This window comes from Pagrus pagrus (genome assembly GCF_965226575.1).
Source record: "Pagrus pagrus genome assembly, chromosome: 18".
In the NCBI taxonomy this organism is placed as follows: Eukaryota; Metazoa; Chordata; class Actinopteri; order Spariformes; family Sparidae; genus Pagrus; species Pagrus pagrus.
This window is the reverse complement of record NC_140202.1, coordinates 2,598,958-2,621,385: the sequence shown is the minus strand read 5'-3', so window position 1 is coordinate 2,621,385 and position 22,428 is coordinate 2,598,958. Positions and strand designations below refer to the sequence as shown.

The following is a 22,428-nucleotide window of genomic DNA, read 5'->3' as shown; positions in this document are numbered from 1 at the left end:
ATGAAAACACTTATTTTGTCAACAGGCACGATTACAGACAGCTAAGTGCGGGGCTATTGAAAGGACCCAAACAACATGTACCGGAAATTTTGAGAGCATGAAGTAAACATTGGCGTTAACGCTTAAATAATCTGACATCCAGCGCTTTCAGGTACTCTTACTCACACCGCATGTTGTATTTAAATGGACAATATTAAACAGGTTATTTTCGAGCAAGCTTACCGTTCAAATTGTAGCAATGTGACGGTCCATTCTCTGGTTAGCTAATATTGTTTAACGAAACCAAGCTTCCAGTAACTTACATCCTAACAACGTAGCGTTTCTACGGATTTCCCTTGAATATAACAACTAGCGTTAACGCTGACCAAAGTGTAGGACATCAGTTTAGTACCGATTTGTGTTTCCTGTGTAGTGTGTCTTCAAGGCAGTTTATAGTGAGCGACAGAGGACAAGCAGTGTCATGGGTAAATTTGTATCCCCGACACAACTGTTGGCCCTTATATGATTTGCTTATCATGTAACTTCTTCCAGGAATATGGAGTTGGTAAACACACGTTGCCAGCATGCCTATTCTTCTCGTTAAAAATAAATTTTCTCCAAAATACTTACCAGAAACCTAAAATCTTAGGAATGTCATTCTGACGTGCATAGCCCACAAAATCTTCCATGACACCAGGAAATGACAGCTACAAATGACCGCGTCACTTACGTGATGTGGCTCATGTCCTATGAATCCTCACTGCAAATACGTGCTTTTATTGTGTAACACAATACTGTTTAAATGAATAACGTTCAAGCATTTCCGTAAAGTGTTGCTGTATCTCCACAAACTCCTCAGAGTGGATAACATGAACAACATGTCCCCTGAGGTTGCACTGCACCGTATCTCACCTGAGTTGCGGCCCCTGCTGTGCAGCGTTGTGCGGAACGGCCGTGTGGGACTCGACTCCACAAACTGTCTCCGTGTCACAGACCTCAAGACTGGGTGAGGAGTAACTGTGAACCACACGTTTGTTTTGTTTTTACTGTGAAGCACCGGGTCCATGCAGTCCCCCTTTCACTGCAGTTATGCTGCATTCAAAATATATGAGAATTATGAGGGGATGAATGTCGGGCAAACCCTGCAAAGATGATATTATTTTTGCTTGGCTAAATATTAACTCATATAAATATATATTTTCATATTCATAATGAGTCATAATTAGAATGTGAGGAGTCAAAGCTGTAGTAGAGTTGTGAGTGGAAATGGTGGCTGGTTTTGGAGATATTCCTCACCACTGCAATTAAGCATTTGAAAGAGTTCTGTTGATGATAACCATACTGTTTCTCAATGTACGTGGTTTGGATAATACTTCGGGTTAATGTTATGCCATTGGTTATAGACTCAAACTTTGCTTGGTATGCTTTCAGCACATGCAAAAACTGTGGCAATGTTGATGAGCAGATCCAATAGCTGTCAGGGAAACTGCCAAATGTATTGTTTAGGTTCTACAAAGTGTAATTTTAGCTAAAGCATGACAGTAGCTTTTAATGCAACATATTTTTAAGATCAGTGATCAGATTTTACCTGAAATCATATCACATAGTTTGCAGGTTTTTATACTCGTACCTATGACTTAATATTAAAGAGAGATTTTCCAATGTATGACATCTCAGATGCTGTCATTTGACCCATCACACATACAGTATAAGATGATAATTGAAGATATCTTTAATGGCAGCTTTGTTACGCTTTGCTCTTGTCATGAGGTGTTTCAGTGGACTTAGAATTTTAACACTTTGTACCTAACAATTTAATATTTTAGCACTTCATACTTACAAACAATTGTTTGCACAGTTGATCTTGGGACCTGTAACTGCTTTGAAATTCCAAGCGACCAATCTGACCTCCAAAGTGACATCCTGACTTAATATGAGTAATACGCTTTTTCAGATCAATGCTGAGCTCCTTTTAAAATGGACCCAGATAAGTCATCAGCCATTATCAATCATAATCACTCAGAAGTTACATGCTATGCCAAAAAACAAATCTGATTCACAAAACGTACTACATCACCAAAATTGGTCATTCAATTTGCTGTAGTGATTGACCAATTTTGGTCATTCAGTACAGCAAAATGAATATTGTATTTTTGACTAGCGGATTTGGTGACATTTCAGAAGACCTATAATAAATTCATTATGAACCAAACTTTATGAATGTTTTCAAATCATTGGAACTCTAGACTGCCATGATATACATGTTCTTTAAATTCTTAACTTAAGTTTTTGACCGCGACTCTATGTTGAATGTTGTTTGTTGGGAAATTATTAATTCAAGAAAAATGGTGTATCTTATGTGTTGTCTTTTATGATACCACCACTGCTAGGTGCTAAAGATGGAACATTTTAACTTCATGCCCATGTTGGCTTTGAAGACAAAACAATACTCTTTTTTTAAAAGGGAAATGGATATTTTAAATGATTATTTTAGCCAAAATCAACATGTGATAGAGAAATATGAAATTTTGATAAGGTGTGAATGAATTACACAAATATGTAATGTGAATTGGGCCACTTCACATGCTTCACTGTATATTGAGTTAAAATCAATTTATGTATTTATTTGGTTTGTTTTTTAAACATAGTTGGATTTGCAGGTTAAGTGCCAGAAAAAATTCCCTAGCCTAAATCGTGTTATAAATTTCAGTCATGACAGTTGACAGACTTGAAAAAGTTGAAAACATTAACATGTTTGGGTTACATTTAGCCATCAAGAAGCTCCTTGTTATTCTTGCAGATGTGAATACAGCATTAGAGCAGAGATAACAGGCAATGAGCATTTGAGCAGACAAGCAGCTGGATGTCCCATGGGTGCATTGAGCGGTCCCAGCTTCAAGACCATATGCAGGCATTTTGAGTTCTGGCAGCTTTGTGAGGGGACCGTTTAATTAGAACAGAATGATAACTGTAGTGTTAGTACAACACTAGCAGTGACCTGTTTTCATGGCTTATTGGAAAAGACAAAGTCGTTGTTGCAATGAGTATTTGATTATTTGATTAGTTTTCAAAGATCAAATTAATTGCCTTTCTTTTCTCATTTTTTAAAGGAAAAATGTCCAAATTCTTAAAAATGTTAATATTTTCTGGTTTCTATAATCCTCTGTGACAGTTGTGCTGAATATCTTTGGATTGTAGACAAAACAAGACATTTGTGGAAGTTATCTTCACCTCTGAAAGCATTTTTTCACCATTTACTGACATTTTAGGGACCAATCAGCTCATTGATTAATTGAGAAAATAATCGAGAGACTAATTGATAGTGCAATTAATAGTTTGTTGCAGCTGTAAAATTTTGACATCATGTCAAATTTGCCCTTTTTTCCACATTAAATCATTTTAAAGGTTTATTGAAGTAAGTACAGATTACAGGGTTATATCTCAGCCAAAATATGCAGTTATTTTGTATAATGTGGTTTAATTAACCGTGGATGTGTTTTTGTATTATGTATTGTATATGTACTCTGTTATATGCCTCACATTTTTTGTTGTTTTCATTAACCCCCATGTTCAGATGCACATCTCTGACCCCTGGTCCTTGCTGTGATCGCTTTAAACTTCACATCCCCTATGCTGGAGAAACCCTGAAATGTAAGTAAATGAGTCATTTTCAAAAGAATCACACCAGTCTAACGTTGGCTGAATAGATAACCACTGATATTAAGTCTGGTGTTTATTTAGTTTTGATGAGTTGATATTATTGTTGGCTTTTTTGAAATTCTCGGGAGAGAAACTATCGGCAAAGATTGCTTTGCCTTATTAAGTCACAAAGTAGTACTAGTCATAGTAGGACCAGGGGTCAGCTAAGGCTCTTCACAGTCTTACAGTATAATCAGGCTAGCCTGTTAATCTGTATGTGTTAATGTATTTTAAGCAAATGAACGAGCATTTAGATGTGGAGACATGCTGATTGCTCAATTTAGTCTTTTTTTAAATACATTTGTTTGTTCTCTGTGCTCTGACAGCTTTTGAATTTGCTGGTTGCCCCCTGTCCTCAGCTTAATTGATTCATTGTCTAGAGCAATGAGCTTTAGAAAAAGAAAAATCAGTATCAGTGCTGAATTAATTAGATTCTTCAGTTAAACCTTGATTAGTGTTGCGAGATCCACTTCTGTCTCGCTGTCGGCTGGTTTGAAAATGAGAGATGGTTTCAGGTCATCACCAGCCGAAGTCACCAACTCCATTGGATGTGTGAAATCAACATATTATTCAACACACTTTTTAAAAAAAAATGTAACCAGAACTGTACAGAACTAGAAGTTAAAAGAAATACTTTGACCAGAACTTCAGTTGAGTACAAAGAGGTTTGTCATGAAAATACCATGTAAACTTTCTTCATCACTGAAACAAAATGCATAATTAACCAGCGTAACAATAGTAATGTTTTGTAACTACAGTAATGAAGCAGTAAGACCAAAAGCACCCACAGGAATTCCTTAAGTACAAAAACAAGATGAATATTTTTCCTATTATGGTGCTCTGTAATCATTGAAATGATACCAGTAAACATGTTGTAGTTTGTGCCACGGAGCTTTTACTGGAAGGGTCTCTCATTTCTGCATTAAGTCGCCACATCAGAGACTCTCCCTTATGAGCATGCCTTCTATAGTGCCCAATGGGCAACATCACCAAATGCTAAGTGATTATAATCATGGTTAAGAATGATTTCAACTTAGTGTTACTGGAATCATGGTGACTCACACGACCCATGTCAGGCCTGTCTGTACACACACGTCCGAAGTAGATACTATCAGTCTTACCATCTCTCAGTTCAGGGCATGAATGTGTCAAACTGATCCAGCTGATGAGCACAAAATAATCATTTATATCACAGCTTGCTAAAATACATATGTCTGGATAAATGCACACATTATTTCACATATTCTCATTTATATATTGTCACCCACTTCAAAGATACAGTAGGCAATGCAGGCCAGATCTGCCAGCATGATTGGTGAAACAGGTTTTTGTGGCTGATGACTTACTGAGGAGTTCTTTGAACAGATGCCTGCTCATGTCACAGGGTTTCAAAGAAGTCTGTTAATGTGCAGCAGTCAATAATAAACATCTGTAGTTTGGGAACAATATTCCATGCTACCTTGATCAAGAGTATGATGATGAAGGTTTGTTTTTCTGTCTATAAAGATTGTTGCAAATGTGGCCCTGCTCGGGGAAAACCAACCTATGTCTAGTTAGAGGAAGTAGAATTTGCTTATGTTGCAAAATTTGCTAAAAACCTGTCTAGGCAGAAATGGTTGTGACCGCTGTCAGGATGTTGAAGCTAGACTCGAAGAATATGTACGGAAAGTGTAAGAAAATGCAATAAGTGCTGCAACTAACAATTATTTTTCAATATTGATTAATCACTAATCAGTTACTCTCTGAAATAACAAAAAATGGCAAAAAAACGTATGTGACGTTTTCAAATTGCTTCATGATCTTGGTGAATTTTCATTATGGGGCTAATCGTTTTTTAAGCTGAATTAAGCTGTCTAGCTCGCTGACGTACAGTCCTATATTGGTTTCTTGATTTATTTTGAATTTCCATGACTGAGGGCATGGCTTGGACATTATATGCCCCACAAAGTTGAAGTTAAATTAAATGGGTGTAAATACTTTTTTTCTTTCAATCAGCCCAATCCATTAATTGACTAATCGTGGCAGCTGTTTATACAACACAGTTGTGGAATTACATGTCAGCATTTAAAAGTGTTTGTTACCATCTGGGTGAGAGCAGGATGAGATTTCCGACCGTTTTGAACACTCTTACATTTTCTATTATTTCTGACAACACTTTGCCTTAAGGTAAATGCTGAGTGATGTTTTCTGCAAATGACTTGATTTACCTGGAATCAGTAAGCGCTGCTTTTATGTGGACCTGGGTTTTTTTCATTGAGATAGAGCCATCTAATCTAAATCTACCCTATCTTTACTCTTAAGTTGATGTAAACCACTGTGTACACTATTTCTGTCATAGTTTAGGGAGAAGTCTTTAATTCATGGAGACATGAGATCCATAACCCCTCCCACAAAAGAACAAGCCACTGGCACGCGACATCTCTGCAGCTGTTGTACTAGTTGCTGCACCTCCCTGTGCTTTAGCCTGAGGAAGAAGGTTTATTTAATCAAGGATGCAGGGCCGCAGGTTTGTGTCTGCCAGTCTATGGACCTGCCTACTGATAGCGTGCAAAAGCATAGCACAGTCTGCACACAGCTTAGCCCTATTAATGCAGGCCCAGCCCCATTCCACTCTACAGTCCTGGCTGGTACTGCTAAACAAACATTTGTGGCCTTTGTTGTTGTGTACATGTTGTACCCACACGACCTTGCTGAAATGTCCAGCTGAAATATAGTAAGACTTTGAGAAGGCACGCTCTGCAGTGACTAGACTACACTTTTGCGTGAGGCTGTATGTACAAAGCAGTATATAAAAGCCTATGCTGTAACCTGTAAACACTTCCAAGACCTCGAGTTCCCTCTGGAACCATGCCAGTACATCTCTGACAGACTTCCAGTGGTTTGTAACAGATTTACTGCACATCCTGTCGTCTCCTTGTTTGACTCTTCTCCAGTGGAAAAATACTTCCATATGTTTAAGTTTGTCTCTTCTTACTGGCGCTGGAACGGCATAAAAAAGCAGAACAGAACAGTCTTGCAGCAGACAAATAGAATTGTGTAACATAATAATCAGAACATTGTGAACCAGCCTGGGCTATGTGATACGTGTTCATGTTTCAGTCTGTAGTTTTATTTTCTGTCTTGTCTAAATGCACTATGCATATAGCTAAATTTGTTATACTCCTCTCCTAAACTTGCATTTAGAACTGCTTGTTTTCTATATTAAAAATACCTATGCAATTATCTTTACAAGACAGACCTGTTTGACGGTATTTGAGTGGCTTCAGTGGTAAATGTCAAGTTTGCTCATTACTGTAGGTACTTAAATTAAAAAACCCAGAGCTCAACAGCTGCATATCATGCGGTTGTTGAGACAGCCGCTGAAAAAAACAGCTGCCTTAACAAGCCATTGCATGTCAGATCCAAGACTTACTTGGTTAAGATCATGTCAAACTGCTCCCATTGCAGTTTCCCTCATTTCAGCACTGTTGTAAAACACAAATATTATAAGAAAGATTGACACACTACTATTGAGAAAATTACAATTTGAAAAAAATGAAATCTTTTTTCAGAACAAGTTCTTCTGTGCACTTGTTATGACAGAGGGATTTTTGCAGAGAGATGAAAATGAGCTCTTGTGAGATGAAAGTTGATCCCTTGATACATTGTTATCATTTTATAGTGCACAGTGAAACCAAAGCAAGTCACATTTTGAATTCATGTTGTCTAAATTAGTGTGCTAAGTCATTATTCAGGTAATCAGTTTTCCTTCTTTTCTCATAGGGGATATCATATTCAATGCACGGTATCCAGAATTGCCACCAGATTTTATTTTTGGAGAAGATGCTGAGTTTCTTCCTGAGCCCTCAGAACTACCAGTGAGTATCAACGCTCATGTTATAATCATTACATTTCTGTTCTTTCTGGAAGACTTTAAAATGCAGATTTATTGCATTCAAAATGTGGTTTATTGCACAGTGAATATATGCTTTGTGTTTTTATTCTGCTGCACAAAAAACATGTTCAACATGATTTGTTTTTGTTCTTTCCCACTTTTTAAAGCACATCTTTTCCATTCATTCCCCATATTGCATGGTACTTAAGTGGTCTTAAATGTCAGACAGATGTGTCAAATGCTAATCACAACTTCACTGATCCCAGTAGCCAGAGGGAGTTGAAGCAGTACAATCACACTTTGTAAAAGCAAACTAACAGTCTGCAGCCACCATGGGTTTGTGGTGTTGGATAGCTGGGTATGTTGCAATAATTGACAGTTGTATTTCATTATGCCATAAACTCTGTTTTGACTTACTGGTTATCTGCAGATCAGGTAATCTCTGTGAAGCCATGATTCACTAGAAAGCTAACCCAAACAGGACGAAGGGGCTGCACTAGTTTCTGTAGAACATGTCTACAAACCGACCCTGTAGTAAAGACAGTATAGATTAGCCAGCACTCAGATGATTGGCAATAACAACAGTAGATTCAAGAGATTATGAGGTTCATGTTAATGCTAGGCTTGCAGAAAATGTACCAGGATGGTAAACTCATGGGTTTTAATTCTGTCTTAGCCTTTATAATTGCAACTTTAGAGCTTACAACTTTAGAGCTTGTGTCCAGTGTTAAAGTATATTTTAACTTTAATCAGAAAATGGTGAGATAAGAGTATATAGACTGTCAGTAATTGTGTGTCTCATATGAAAACTGGTTTTTAAGGGCTGATTGCATCAGCACTGTCTAGTTTCAAATGAGGTGTGGTTTTAATGGTTGTATATTAATACAAGCTGCCGCATCACAAAAAGTGGTTACAACAGGATTATACAGTAAATTCCAGATAATCTGCAGGCCTCATTTAACCACACCTGATTTTTAGTCCTGAGCAATTATTTGAATGGTCTGATCCTGCTTTTTTTCTTTTTCTTTTTCTTTTCTTTTTTACAGAGGAAGATAAGAATACTCAGTACATACTTTTGTAGTATATCTTCCAAATAGGTTACTTTACAGAGGTGTCTTGAAATCTATTTTACAATTTGTAACTGTGAACAACAGTTATTAGGCCAAGAAGTAATGTCAAAACACTAGGTACGAAATCTCATTTGTTTTTGTATGCTTCTCCTTGTCAGAAACTCAGGCGGTTCTATGCATGCGTGAATGGTCTGGGCTTGGTTAGGGTTAGGATTATCCATTACTCGGGTGTTAGCCCCTGACCTATGCACATGCATAGATGCAGTCGGACAGCGATTGGGTAATCAACATAAATTATGAGGTTCAGAATCATTATGGATTCTCGAAAGACTGGACTGGACTTTTTGCATATTGCCTGTATCAGGCCAAACATTCTCTTTGTTCAAACAAAATATTTCTACTTAGTTTCATCTTAATTAATTAAATAAATTACCTTGTTCAACTTTGTAAAGGAAGTGAATGTTTGTTGGCTGTCATCGACTCAGTGCAGTGTTGACTAGAGACATTATCGGCCCTGATAGGAGTACATTTAGTATGGAGTACTTCCTTGTTGTTGTTAAGCTACCATGCAGTTATCCAGTGCTATTTTTGAAGCAGCCTAGCATGGAGAAGCTAAATTCCCCTGCTTGTGTCAGAGTCTGGGAGAAGAGAGGGGAGTATTGCTCACTGTCTCACAAATCCAGCTGTGCACATAAGGGGAAGTACCTCTGCTGAGCCAGTGCTTGGCAGCCCATGGCTTGTTTATTTTTCTCACTTATATTCTTGCTGTGTTTTGCTGTTCATGCTTTCATTATCCTCCTTCGTCTGTCTGTCAGCCTGCGACCCCCCTCTCCTACTCCCTCCTTTATCCTGTACATTTTCAGTAAGTACAACCCCCTGAAACTCTTTTAAAGACTGAATTCCCAGCAATTCCTTAAATTTCCCCCATATCCCCTGGGGATTTTTTTTTACTGTCAGCTGACCACTGGCTGTGTGGATTTAGAAAGAATTCTCTTAAAACAAACGGACCTGGACAACATTTTTGTTTACTTGTACAACAGATGGCTAAAGAAACATATGACCTATTTGTTTAACAAAATTATAAGATTCTACTGATTATTGAAAAAAGAAAAAATATTGTGTGCTAATGATAATTCAATTTATCTTGACAGATAGAATCCTTGAGGAGTGCAGTTCACCTCTGGCCTTCAGAAGCAGGGGTAAACATTAGGCTAATTTTAGGTCCTCTGTCAATGGCTGGTTGAATTCTTGATGTCTCAGCAACGCATTGCTCTTGTTTACAGCCAACCAAGGGTATCATTAGCTTCTCTGTTTAGCCTTGTGTTTTCCCCTGCTGTCACCAGACCCTGAATAGTTAGTTATCCATGTTTCTGTTTAGAGAGAGAAATGTATTGCTGTTGCAAAAGAAAAAAAAAAGAAAAAAGAAAACATGTACAATACCTGCAAGGTCAACTCTGCACATTGGAATTGTTATTTTTATAAAAGTTTTTGGCAAGTTAGACTTCCACTGAACCAGGGCTTGAGTCAGAGCTTTCTAAATGAGCATTCAGTTTCAGTTGAAATCAGGAATGTGTATTATCCCAGAACCCTGTAGTCACCCTGGTTTTTCACCTATATGGTGATATCCTTTCTTGAAAAATGAAAAAACAATACCACTTAATGTCTAAAATAATGCATCTAATACCAATTCTCATAACATTTTGATATTACTCTGTAGCACTCACTGGGTGTACTGTTCTCACCGTATTGTTTTTTGTATTTTGTATTTAACATTCTCCCAAAAATCGTGGCTCCAAACACTGCCTGCATGCCATCTTTTTATAAGGTGTAGCCACTCAAACATGAAATACTACAGCAACAATAGTGAAGAAATCCTCAATCCTTAGTGATTATTAAGAAAAGTCCTTTTTAACATTTAAACCACAATGCACAAGTAATGAAAGAGACTTTAATAGTACTGCTGATGATGAGAGGCCTCATGACCCACAAATAAACCTTTTATAGCAGAACAGTTCCATGAGCCATGGAGTATGAAGTCTGCCACAAATTTATTGAGGTTCATTGTTGCTAGGGTGCAAGGGTTCATTGTCAAGTGCAAATGTAGGCTAAATGGCATCCAGACTGTGGCTAATTGGCCACCAGAGCAGTTCTCCACCTCAGAGTGCTTTGATTCACATACTGTAATGCTTTTTTTAATCTGGTCATTCATGTTAAGTCTCATACTAGCTTCATGAATCTAATTTTGGGTTGTGGGCTGTGGAACGTCATCTGTCGGTAATGGGTTTATTTTGGGCCGAGTGGGAGCCATTGTTCCTTTTCACATGGAAATAAATCTGAGATTGACCAATGATTGCCCCCTTAACTTAAATCATCACTTGACCACTCTGACACATTTATAACAGCCTCACCTCAAGATTTCATTGATCTAATTGGTCGTTAAAAGGCAGCTTACCAGAGATGACTTAATTGTGTTGAACATGTAGAGACTGTAGTTAAAGTTTTAAATGGTACAAAACATGTAATGTTGGTTTTACCATGGGAACAGAACTATTGTAAACCCAAATCAATGTGGTGGGTGACTGAAAGGGACTGCTATGCTGGCTTACTCTAGCCTTAGTGCACGATATCGTGTATACAGTATGTGTGCTACGTGGTTGCGAGTTGATAAGGTATACAGCTAAAACTAATTGCCTTGAGAAGTAGTCGGATTTGTGAGAGCACGCAAATGCGATGTGGCCAAACGCACAGACATTGAACAAATCAGCATCCCTTAAGGAACTACTGGCAAGCAGCAACAGGCATTTTTTAGGTGTGACGACCTGCAGTAGAAAAGACTGTTGGATGGAAAACAAAAATGGCGACTCCTCAAGAAGTTACCGTAGCTGCTATAGCATCAGTTATGTCAGAAGTTGAGTTTATTTTATTGAAAGATTAGAAATTACAGTGATGAAGGCCTTTCTCAATGAGAAACATTTGTGCTCTTCTCTCAACTGGATTTGGTAAGAGTCTGATTTACAGTACCAACTGGCTCCGCTGGTGATGGTGCTCTTCAACTGCTGATCTGGCTGGTTGAAGTTAGCCGGTGATAGATGGTGATAGACAGATGGTTTGTCCCATCACCTGCCAAGTATTTTTTGATTACGCCCTTGTCCAAACAGTTTCTGCACCTTTCCAGATGGTTCTGTGTAACAAACATCTGGCGTGTTAGGTTATGAAACTAATGCAGTCTAATACAACAGCCCTTCAATTAAGACAGGGATATGCCAAATGAACCAGTTCGTACAAAGTGTTGTTTGACTTCATCGTTTGCCTTTTTCATTTGGTTGCACAAAAGAACACAAGGTCATGGTTCTGACAGATACCAGTTTATCTAACTCTTAATATTTAGGACATGACCTACCTTTATGACATTATTATGTTCAGTTTTTGTTGCATCTCTTTACATAGGCCATCATTCAAATGAATGTTCTGTTGGGAGGCTTTAGATGCTTTTGAATTGTATTAAATTATACAGAGAGATGTTTCTTATATTTAGTCCACCCAGTCTATCAATGAGGGGAGACTAAAACTGGCAACTAAATGTTGCATAAACAGCATTATAGTTTTTGTGTGCTTATGTTCACATGTGTAATTGCATGTGGTATTGAAGGAGACTTGGACATAGGCAGATGTCTTTGTTGGAATCTTATTTTGCCATCCCAGTCTCTAAATAATCAAACATTGCATTACTTAACCAAACTATTGTGGAAATAAATACGTTTTATCACCAATTTCTCACCCAAACTTCTAAAATTTCGCAAGAACTATTTCCAGGCTGTTTCCACCATGGTTTAAACAGTGGTTTACAAGTGACAACACACCTTATTCCAGTCAGTTTAACAGGCTAACAACATTTCAGGCTGTGTTCAACTATGCCTGGGCGGAGGAGCATGAGCCCAATGCAGAGGAGTTTGGAAAGACACGTGTTCACCAAACACAGTGATTGGAATACAGCAGTGTAGGGCTACTCATTAGTTTCTGAGAAAAATAACCAGAGAGGAGGAAATGACAAAGACACAGGCAGGAAATGGAGGGAAGGTGGAGAGCAGTACTACCTAAATTGCTTACGTAAAACATGTACTCTTGCATAACATGGTTCTTTTTTTCTTCCCTAATTCAGTAACTGACCTCAGAAAGGAATTTAATTTCAACTTAACATTTTATACAAACATTTGCATGAAATACTTTGATGTTAAAAGCTGTAAGCTCTGTATTTGTGGTTATGATGGTGTATTTGTTTTGGTGTTATGGTCATTTTGTGAGTGATGTACTGTTCTGTAATCATCGATTGTCTCCCATCCTCTACCTTCCATGATTTGTTGTAGACACTTACCGTACACATACACATTTGTTCAGGGAATAAAAGGTATTGCAACTGTAAAACAATATAAGAAATCGTAAAACTCTTAAAATGAGAAACAAAAGATTTCAGTTGCATTATCCCCCAGTTATCAGCTGCCCTGTTGTATTTTTTGCACATACAAGGAATGAACAGTAAACAGTAGGTGTCATTGAACAGACTACCTACTAGATAACCTTTTACAGTATGTAATTGCCTTTGATACTTCGTTTCTACAGACTTATATGTAATCAACATTGGCCAAAGAACATAAACAGCTCTTTATCTTCTATCGTGAGATAGGGATAAGTATGCAGCACATAAGAACAGTCATCTCTGATTGCGCCTCTCTTTTTGCTCACCTAATACTACAATTTGCCCTCCTCTCTGTCCCCTTCTTTGTGCATAATGTATCATTTGTCTGGTCTAGACTTGTCCATTGATGCGTTCAGGCACTGCACATTCTAGGAGTTCCCCACTGTTTTGCATCTTTCTCAGTATGTGTGCCTACTGTATGTGCCCAAGACCTGGGGTTAGCCTCGATGGCCTCTCTAGATACAACATCAACATGTTTCCACTTATCTTTCCTGCAGTATTATGCTGTGTGGTATAGGCAGGCTCTGTCTAGTCCCACTGGAAATTCCAAAAATGGTCCTTATTGCATTGTGTGGAATTTTTATTGTTTGGCTCTTTTCCCCAACCTGGGCAGCCATTAATTAGCATGATCTTTTGCTTTGGGCCAATTAACTGAGCAAGTTGTGGGTTTATCATGAAAAGAGAAAAAAATAAAACATTTTCACTAATGGAAAGAAGTAGCTTCTGCTGTTGATACATGTTGCTTTTTGTAGTCTTAATGACCAAGGTTCCCCTTCAATTTAACCTTATCCATATCCACTTTGAGAATTAGGCCATTCTAGTGTGTAATATTTACTGAATATGTGCAGTTTAATTTTTCATTTTTGACAAACCTTTCAATAAAGTTCTGCATGGCAGAAACAACAACAAATACAGATATACTGTCTGAAAAGCCCATATTTAAACTAACTAATGTTAATCTTGCTCTGTAAAAGAGGGGATTTTGAATGGGATAAACTCACCAGTGTACTACTGGTATCCCCCCCTTTAATTTATTGCAAGGCATCGCACAAAATTCAACAGTATTGATAGGGTATCATGTTAAATTTTGAATGTAGAAACTGCAAAGCTTAATGCAGAAACTGGCTTAAAGCAGTAGAAACTGCTAGGTTTAACACATCAAAATATTTGTTTTTTTTATATATCCTACTAACAAGTACTGAAACTATTAAAACCACGGGTCTCAATGTTGAACTGGGCATGTTTCCTCATGAATATGGCCAAAGTAGATCACGGTTTACAACCACAAATGTGTACTAATAAGGCACTGAAAATAGTCCCCAATGGTCATTATTTACCTATATACTTTATATTCAAACCCTAATCCTTGTAATTATGAGTCTATTAAGAGACAAGGACTGGAGTGGAGACATCAGCCACTGTCCCTACATCCAGAGTTCAAAAGTCCACTTGACAAGTGTGCAAGCATTGAGCTGTTGTGACCATGGAGGGTCGAGCTTGTGCTCGTCACACCCCCATGCTTGTAAAACCACATTTGTGCACGTGGAACAGAAATGCCCCCTTGCAGGTTTTTATGTGTGCTTGTTTTTAGACAACTTATACACTGCCCGGCCAAACCAAAGGTCACACACTAATTTTTCGTTGGACTAAGCTTATGCAATGTCACAACATTAATTTCCGTCCATTAATTTTTCGCCAAGATCTTGTATTGATGATAGGAGAGGTGGGCTGCTGGCTTCTGCAAGGCTTCTCCAGCATATCCCAAAGATTCTCAATGAGGTTAAGGTCTGGACTCTGTGGTGTCCAATCAATGTGTGAAAATGATGTGTCATGCTCCCTGAACCACTCTTTCACAATTTGAGCCTGATGAATCGTGGCATTGTCATCTTGGTATATGCCCGTGCCATCAGGGAAGAATAAATCCATTGATGGAAAAACCTGGTCATTCAGTTATTCAGATAGTAAGCTTTGGGCACATAACATTGCTGAACCTAGACCTGACCAACTGAAGCAACCCCAGATCATAACACTGCCCCCCACAGGCTTGTACGGTAGGCACTAGACATGATGGGTGCATCACTTCATCCGCCTCTCTTCTTATCCTGATACATCCCATCACTCTGGAACAGGGTAAATCTGGACTCATAAGACCACAAGACATTTTTTCCATTGCTCCAGAGTCAGATCTTTATGCTCCGTAGCAAACTGAAGCCTTTTTTTCCAATTAGCCTCACTGATAAGTGGTTTTCTTAAGGCTACACAGCTGTTTAGTCCTAATCCCTTGAGTTCTCTCCGCATTATGCATGTGGAAATGCCCTTACTTTCATTACTAAACATAGCTGAGTTCTACTGTTGATTTTTTTACGATTTGAATTTACCAAACATTTAAATGATATCCGATCACAATCATTCAAGATTTTTTTTCGACCACATTTCTTCCCCAAAGATGATGGTTCACCACTATTCTTCCAGGTTTTAATAATGCGTTGGACAGTTCCATCCATCCATCCTTAACCCAATTTTAGTGGTTTCAGCAATTTCCTTAGTTGTTTTCTTTACTTGATGCAGGCCAATAATTTGACCCTTCTGAAACAGAGTAACATCTTTTCCACAACCACAGAATATGTCTTGCGACATGGTTGTTTAAGAAATTTGCTTAGTTAAATCCAGGTGGTGACTTTCTTTTGGCCGGGCAGTGTACATCACAGTGCTAAATTTGTTTGCCTCTTTTTTGGTGCAGCCGACCCAATGTCACCTTTTATAAAAAATACTGGTTTGGACATCATTTACCATGGTAACAGTAGAAGCTTCGAGGCTGCGATGCATGTGGTTCAACCTTAAAATTATTTTGCCTTTTCAAAAATTTAAACTATACTGTAATTGTGACCTGTTTCTAAGTATTTACATTTCTAGTAGGAATGGGCTGTGGGCTGAGTGCCACAGTTAGGTTAGGGATGTTGGAAAGTAAAGAGAAACACATTTGGATTTGGCTTTTTCATTGGATTTGTTGAAAATAATAGAAAATCACTGGCTTTATCCTTTAATGCTTTCATGTCAGTCATACTCATTGGCCAGTATTTTGTCCTGCTATCGGTCGTTGTATATATTTGCAGTAAGAATTGTTTATTTTCTCATTTTTAAGAAAAATAAGACTCCTCTGAGAAGTTATGGTCCCGTACAATGAGACATTGTTTGTAATTTAGATATCAGGAACACTCCCATAAAGAAAATGGAGTATAAAGCCAAACTAAGCACTCGCCAGTCAAGGAAAAGGAAACATTCCCAATTTCACATTACCCCCTGGTAATCCTGAATGCCACGCATTGGTGAGCACTTCCTATCTGCTGCTCCAGCTCGTCCCCTGTTACTGTTCTAACAATGGACCTCAGATGGCCCATAAAACAAGTTTATGTCAACCTGGGCATAGTGTACCAACTGTTGCTCCTGCTTCCTTCCCGCTTTTGGGAATAATGCATTCCAGCTTTTATTAGAGTTTATTATTGGCAGGGCTCAGTATCAGGTCTGGGAATGCTTTTAGTAAGCAGGCTATTGTTTGTGACCAGAGATGGCTAGTGGAAAGGGGCTTGGCAGTTCCTAAACACCAGCTGATAGATGGGTGAAAACAAGATACGCAAGTGCCAAGACTAAGATGGGACAATAGTATCAGCCATCACTGTGGATTGGTACTGAGCTAAAACAGTTACTGAATCTCATTAAAAGTACTCAGAAAAGTGCTATTTCTGTCAACAAGTTGCACTGTGTTGGACACAAACCGCACAGATCACAGTAAAAAGAAAAACACTGGGCTGAGAATGCCAAGTGTCTTAAACACATGACAAGAGCAATTTAGCATGATCTTAGACTTGGCACTCTCCGGGGGCGAAACAGGGTGTGAGCCCACACTTGAATTAGAGACTAACAGAGATTAATTTAATACTTGGGAGTTTTTTAATGCCTCACACTTTCAAGTCTGCAGCGATTTATTGGATCAGGTTGCCAGCATCTATAAAAATCACATTTAAGACGTAAAAACAAATATCTGCTCTTGGCCTATATAATTATCTTGCATTTTCAGATGCCAGTCCTTCTCTCATTGGCCTAAGATAAATATTGGATCGAAGATGGTACAGACGGATGGCACAGGAAGACATAATTCTGTCAACTTGGGTCTATTCAGTGTGAAGATGCCCAATTTAGGTGTACATTTTGTTCTTAAAGCAAAACACTGTTTCTGTTGAGTTCTTCCCTTCACCTCGACATATTAACAATACATTAGACTTGCTAAAATTGTATCTTAAAGGAATCACTGCTCTGTGGCTCATGTTGAAATTTCTATTAGTTTTATACAGTAAATCACAAGTTTAGACAAAGCAGTTTTCTCTTTATTTATGTAATGCTACATGGTAGATTGTTTTCAGCCATGCTACTGCCATGTCTCTGGATGGCAGTCAGTCACATTTGGTTTTCCACCACATTGGTTCAAACTGAAACATCTATGCACCTGTAAGATGGATTGGCATGAAATTTTATACAGATACTCTGGGTCCACAGAGGCTAAATTCCACTGAATTTGGTGATCTCCTGATTTTTCCTCTTGTACCATGATGTGAAATATATCTTCACAACTATTGGATGGACTCCAGTGAAATTTGCTACAGAGATATTCAGTGTCCCAGAAGGATTTATTTTAAAGACTGTGTTGATATTGATTTTTCCTATAGCGTTACCAGTTTAATTTTTAATTTGTTCAGTACTTTGATTTGTAACATGTCCTGCCTGTTATGCGGCAACAAGAGTCGGGCATCAGTGTGTAGCTTCATATCACCTTCTTCCACTGAAAATGACTTGTGGCCTGTTGCTTTGTACCTGATAATCTGAACACACCATTTGTCTCTTCCATAACTAATGATTTCTAGTTAAAGTTCTTTGAGACTGTCAAGTCCTTGTCGACTAATTTTCCGCTTATTTTGCATCATTTTAAAATGGCTATTTTTCTTAAAAGAACAAAATATTTTCTTCATTCTATTCTCAAACCCACACTGCCAGTCTGTCTGTTCCATGTGAATAGGTGTAATTTATATAAATGAATCAATAAGCAGGAAGAAAAAGCATTTTCTTTTAAAAGGCATAATGTTCTATAATATTTATGTCTACCAACTGTGCTATTTTGACTGTGATTTTAACATGAGCTTGGACACACTGAAACATGAAAACACAGAATGCTAAATTCTAATGTTAATCCAATATATTTTTAATATGCAGTGTTTAACATTGATATTGAATCAAGTCCTAATATTTTAAGGTAATACGATTATAAATGGCTTCCCTTACAGATATGTGCTCTTTTCAAATAAGGAAGGTATCAGTGGTTTATTAAATGGCGATGACAGGTTTTATCAGAAGCCAAGTTTAGGTTTAATCATTTGACACCGGTTTAGCCAGTGTGTTGTGACAAAATAATTGGATTATAAGGTCCAGATTGAACCAGGCAGTATTGTTGAGGGCTATGATGCCGACCCCATGTGGATAAAGCCTAAAGAAAGATGTTTCTTCCATTCAGAATAATCTAGAGGGCATGTAGATCATTTTTCTTTGATTTTATATCATCAAAAGTTAAATCTCAGCTCTGAAATAGCCTAGATTGTGACTATAACATCTTTTGTTTTTTCATGTATCAAATCTGTACATTTTCCGCAGGGCTTATCCTATTCATGAAAAAAACACATAGATTTGTTTTGGCACACACAGCCTTCAGCAGAGCGTATAAAATCAATTCAGGGAAGAGTCTGTACAGACTCACATGTCTACACACAAACACACACATATTGCTACACATGGACATTGCTTTTTGGCTCATTGCTTTTCACCGTCCCTCCCCCTGTTTTCGACCAATGTTTTGCTTCAGCATTCAAGCACTACACTTACCTAACTGAAAGTCAGAACATTCAGTACAATACAAGACTAACCAGTGCAGTGTACTGTTATTAGCCATAGCTGAGGTTTTAGCCATGATAGCGTCATGGGATGGCAGTGTTGATTTGGTTTTGTCTGGCCGTCAGTCAGTCCACCACTTTGGATTTGTATCAGATCGATTAGCATGAAACTATAATAATGCCTGGATCCCAGAGATTAAATCCTACAGATTCAGACATTTCCTAAAGTGCTGTGTGTGTGTGTGTGTGTGTGTGTGTGTGTGTGTGTGTGTGTGTGTGTGTGTGTGTGTGTGTGTGTGTGTGCGTGCGTGCGTGCGTGCGTGCGTGCGTGCGTGCGTGCGTGCGTGCGTGCGTGCGTGTGCGTGCATGCGTTATGGACCAAGTACACCCCCTCATCACAACAACACCCGATGGGGGGCCACTACCCGATGGCAGTGGCCCCCCAGCAGGACAATGTGCCCTGACACACCGCAAACACTGCTCAGGAACAGCTCGAGGAGGCCCCACCCCCCAACATACAGGACCCAGAGGATCCACTATAAAACGCCCTGGTGCCAGACACCACAGGACACCCTCAGAGGTCTTAAAGGATAACTACCGTTTTTTACAACCTGGACCTTATTTCTGGCAAAATATATGGTCATTTACTCACTCAGATAACTTTGGTGTCATTCGGCGTCGTTCGGACGAAATTAGATCCAGTGTAGCGGCGATATATCCATATAATGGGAGAGACGGGGCAGCGACACACAGCCTCTATATAACGCATTATCTGCCACGAAACTAGTTCATTTCATCAATATTTTGTTATGAAATGCTAGCGCTATTAGCCTCTGAGTCCGGGCTCGTCCGTTATCAACATCCGGGGTCAAACTAGCAGTAGCAGCTACAGGTAAACAAGCCGCGCTGTCGCGGGTGCGCGCGCAGCTCAGAGACGACATCTTCCAGGTCAGAGGTAGTAGATCAGCCTACAGACCCCGGATGTTGACAACAGACGAGCCCGGACTCAGAGGCTAATAGCGCTAGCATTTCATAACAAAATATTGATGAAATGAACAAGTTTCGTGGCAGATAATGCGTTATATAGAGGCTGTGTGTCGCTGCCCTGTCTCTCCCATTATATGGATATATCGCCGCTACACTGGATCTAATTTCGTCCGAACGACGCCGAATGACACCAAAGTTATCTGGGTGAGTAAATGACCATATATTTTGCCAGAAATAAGGTCCAGGTTGTAAAAAACGGTAGTTATCCTTTAAGTCCATGTCTTGACAGGTCAGAGCTGTTTTGGCTGCACAAGGGGAACCTTCACAATATTAGGCAGGTGGTCATAATGTTATGCCTGATCGGTGTATGTATGTATATATTTGTATATATGTATGTATATATATGTATGTGCATATACTGTATGCCTATATGTATGTGTATATATGTATATATGTATGTGTGTGTATACAAGATGTGCCAGAAGAGGCGCCTATCATTTGTGCAAGGGAACATAGAGGCTAGACATAAGGTGGATACTCTTAAGCCCCTTAAATTCATGCAGTCTATCCCTGAAATGCTCCGGAACTCTTCCTACATGGAGTCAAGGCAGCAGAGATCCATATTCAGGGAAATCTGTATCACCAATGTCCAACCTCAAAGACTGATTAACATTTCAGGGTAATTAATTAATTAATTCCAACGGTTTACGGTTGCCTTACAAATGCTTTAAATGCTTTATACTTGTTGTTTATTAGATACATTACAAGGGCATTTGTACAAAAATCTCATCATCCGCCATGTTCCTGAAAATGATAACAGATGTCTTCCTGAATGTACATGTACATTCAGAGTTTTATGGCGGTCGGCATTACTGCCATCGGCTGGACTGTCCCTTGCCCAGTCTATTCCAACATTGCAATGGCATATGTGAAAAGGTACAGGACAGAAAGGTTCCTGAATGTAGCTGCATGTATAGATATGAAAGAGAATCCAAGTAATTGACAGAGGCTTCCTAAAAATTCACATAGTATCTTTATTTACACTGGGAGAAGTCAACCTAGCTCTCTTCCAGCAACACCCTGCTTCACCTGGGAGCTGCCCAGGACAAGCCCAGCTCCACTGTCATTGGCCAGTGAATAGCACTGGAGCAGTTGAGGTTAACTACTGTGCTGAGCAAACGTTAACTGTAATTATGGAGGGAGTGTTTTTCCTGTGCTCCTGTCCTAACATACAGGAACATTTCTTGTTCCTGTGTTTTTTTCCAAACAGTCAACTGATTTCTCAGCCACAGGTATGTGCATCACAACTTTATCATTTGAAGAGTAATACGATTCTACTGCTGTTCTCCTCACTTCACTTATGTTATTATAGAAGTTCAGTTTTGTTTACAGTTTCACCTACCAATGAAACCAAAACTGTGTATCAAGCCTTTTTTTATTGGCCTTGGCCTACTTGAGCTCTACTTGAGCTTTATTCTCCACCCCCCTTCCCACCTCTGATCCCTCCTCCTTGCCTCTCCTCCTCCTCACTGGAGTTTCACTGATATTCTGTGTCACAAGCCTGACACAGCAGTTCCTCAGTCTCTCCTCAGTTTCAGCTCGCTCCTGCCCTGGAGCGCTGACTGCCTCTTTTGGACAATGCCCATCCTTGTTTGCATCGCCCCCTCATTTCGGGAATCCCGGCATTGCTGGTAACCACCGGTGGATCAAGAAAGATGAGGTCACCGTCTCTGTTTAGCCTGGCCTTGCCATCGCCCCCCCTTCTCCCATGGCAAGGGGGTGTGTATGTAGCTCTAAAACAATGGAAGCCTTCTCCATTGGGCTGATATGGGCTGCCAGACTGACAGACAGGCAGACAGACAAAAAGACAGTCAGGGAGACAAGCTAATGCAAGTCAAAGACATCCTGCTTTTGACGCCTTAATGTAACAGCTATTAATGGTTACACTATTTTCAACACATATTAATCCTTCCTCCCACTCAGTACACACCAAAATGACTCTGTATTCCAGTTTGCTTATCATATAGGTTGACCTGCATTTAATCAACTTAAGTGCTAGTGGAAAACAATGCTAAACTGTAGTAATGTCAGGAGGCTGCATGTCTTTTTGTCTACTCACAGTATGAGTCTGCCAGCCATATTTCACTTTCAGAATGAGTTGGGAAATTAATCAATTTCACTTTTCAGGGGCTGCACAGAGGCCTACATCATGTCCCAGAACTACTGGAAGCCACTTGCCACCGATTTTACCTCACTGTCATCTTTTCACAATAAATCAAAAGGGGAAAAAAGTTTCCTCTGTTGCACATTCAGTCTTAAAATGATGCGTCTTAAGTGTTGTCAATGTTAAAAGATAGGGATTGTGTGAAAATTATAACTGACAAGTGCCATTTTCTCTAGGCAGCATACGTC

General features: G+C 39.0%; 2 protein-coding genes across 4 annotated transcripts in view; one reads left to right on the top strand and one right to left on the bottom strand.

Annotated features, from left to right (window-relative positions):
* Positions 1–730, bottom strand: part of rbks (ribokinase) — a 43,702-nt gene extending 42,972 nt beyond the window's left edge. The window contains exon 1 of one of the 3 annotated variants that reach the window (XM_084381910.1): positions 710–730. The gene's annotated coding sequence lies outside the window, so the exon portion shown is untranslated. Of the gene's footprint in view, positions 1–222; positions 316–609; positions 690–709 lie in introns of those variants that run through there. The other 2 variants (XM_084381909.1, XM_084381911.1) reach the window with 2 other exon arrangements.
* The window catches only part of babam2 (BRISC and BRCA1 A complex member 2), an 83,015-nt gene continuing 60,642 nt past the window's right edge, over positions 56–22,428 (top strand). Inside the window, exons 1-4 of the mRNA XM_084381907.1 lie at positions 56–151; positions 839–985; positions 3,554–3,630; positions 7,441–7,535. Coding sequence (XP_084238033.1) covers positions 849–985; positions 3,554–3,630; positions 7,441–7,535 — 309 coding nt within the window. The 5' untranslated portion in view covers positions 56–151; positions 839–848. The remainder of the gene's footprint in view (positions 152–838; positions 986–3,553; positions 3,631–7,440; positions 7,536–22,428) is intronic.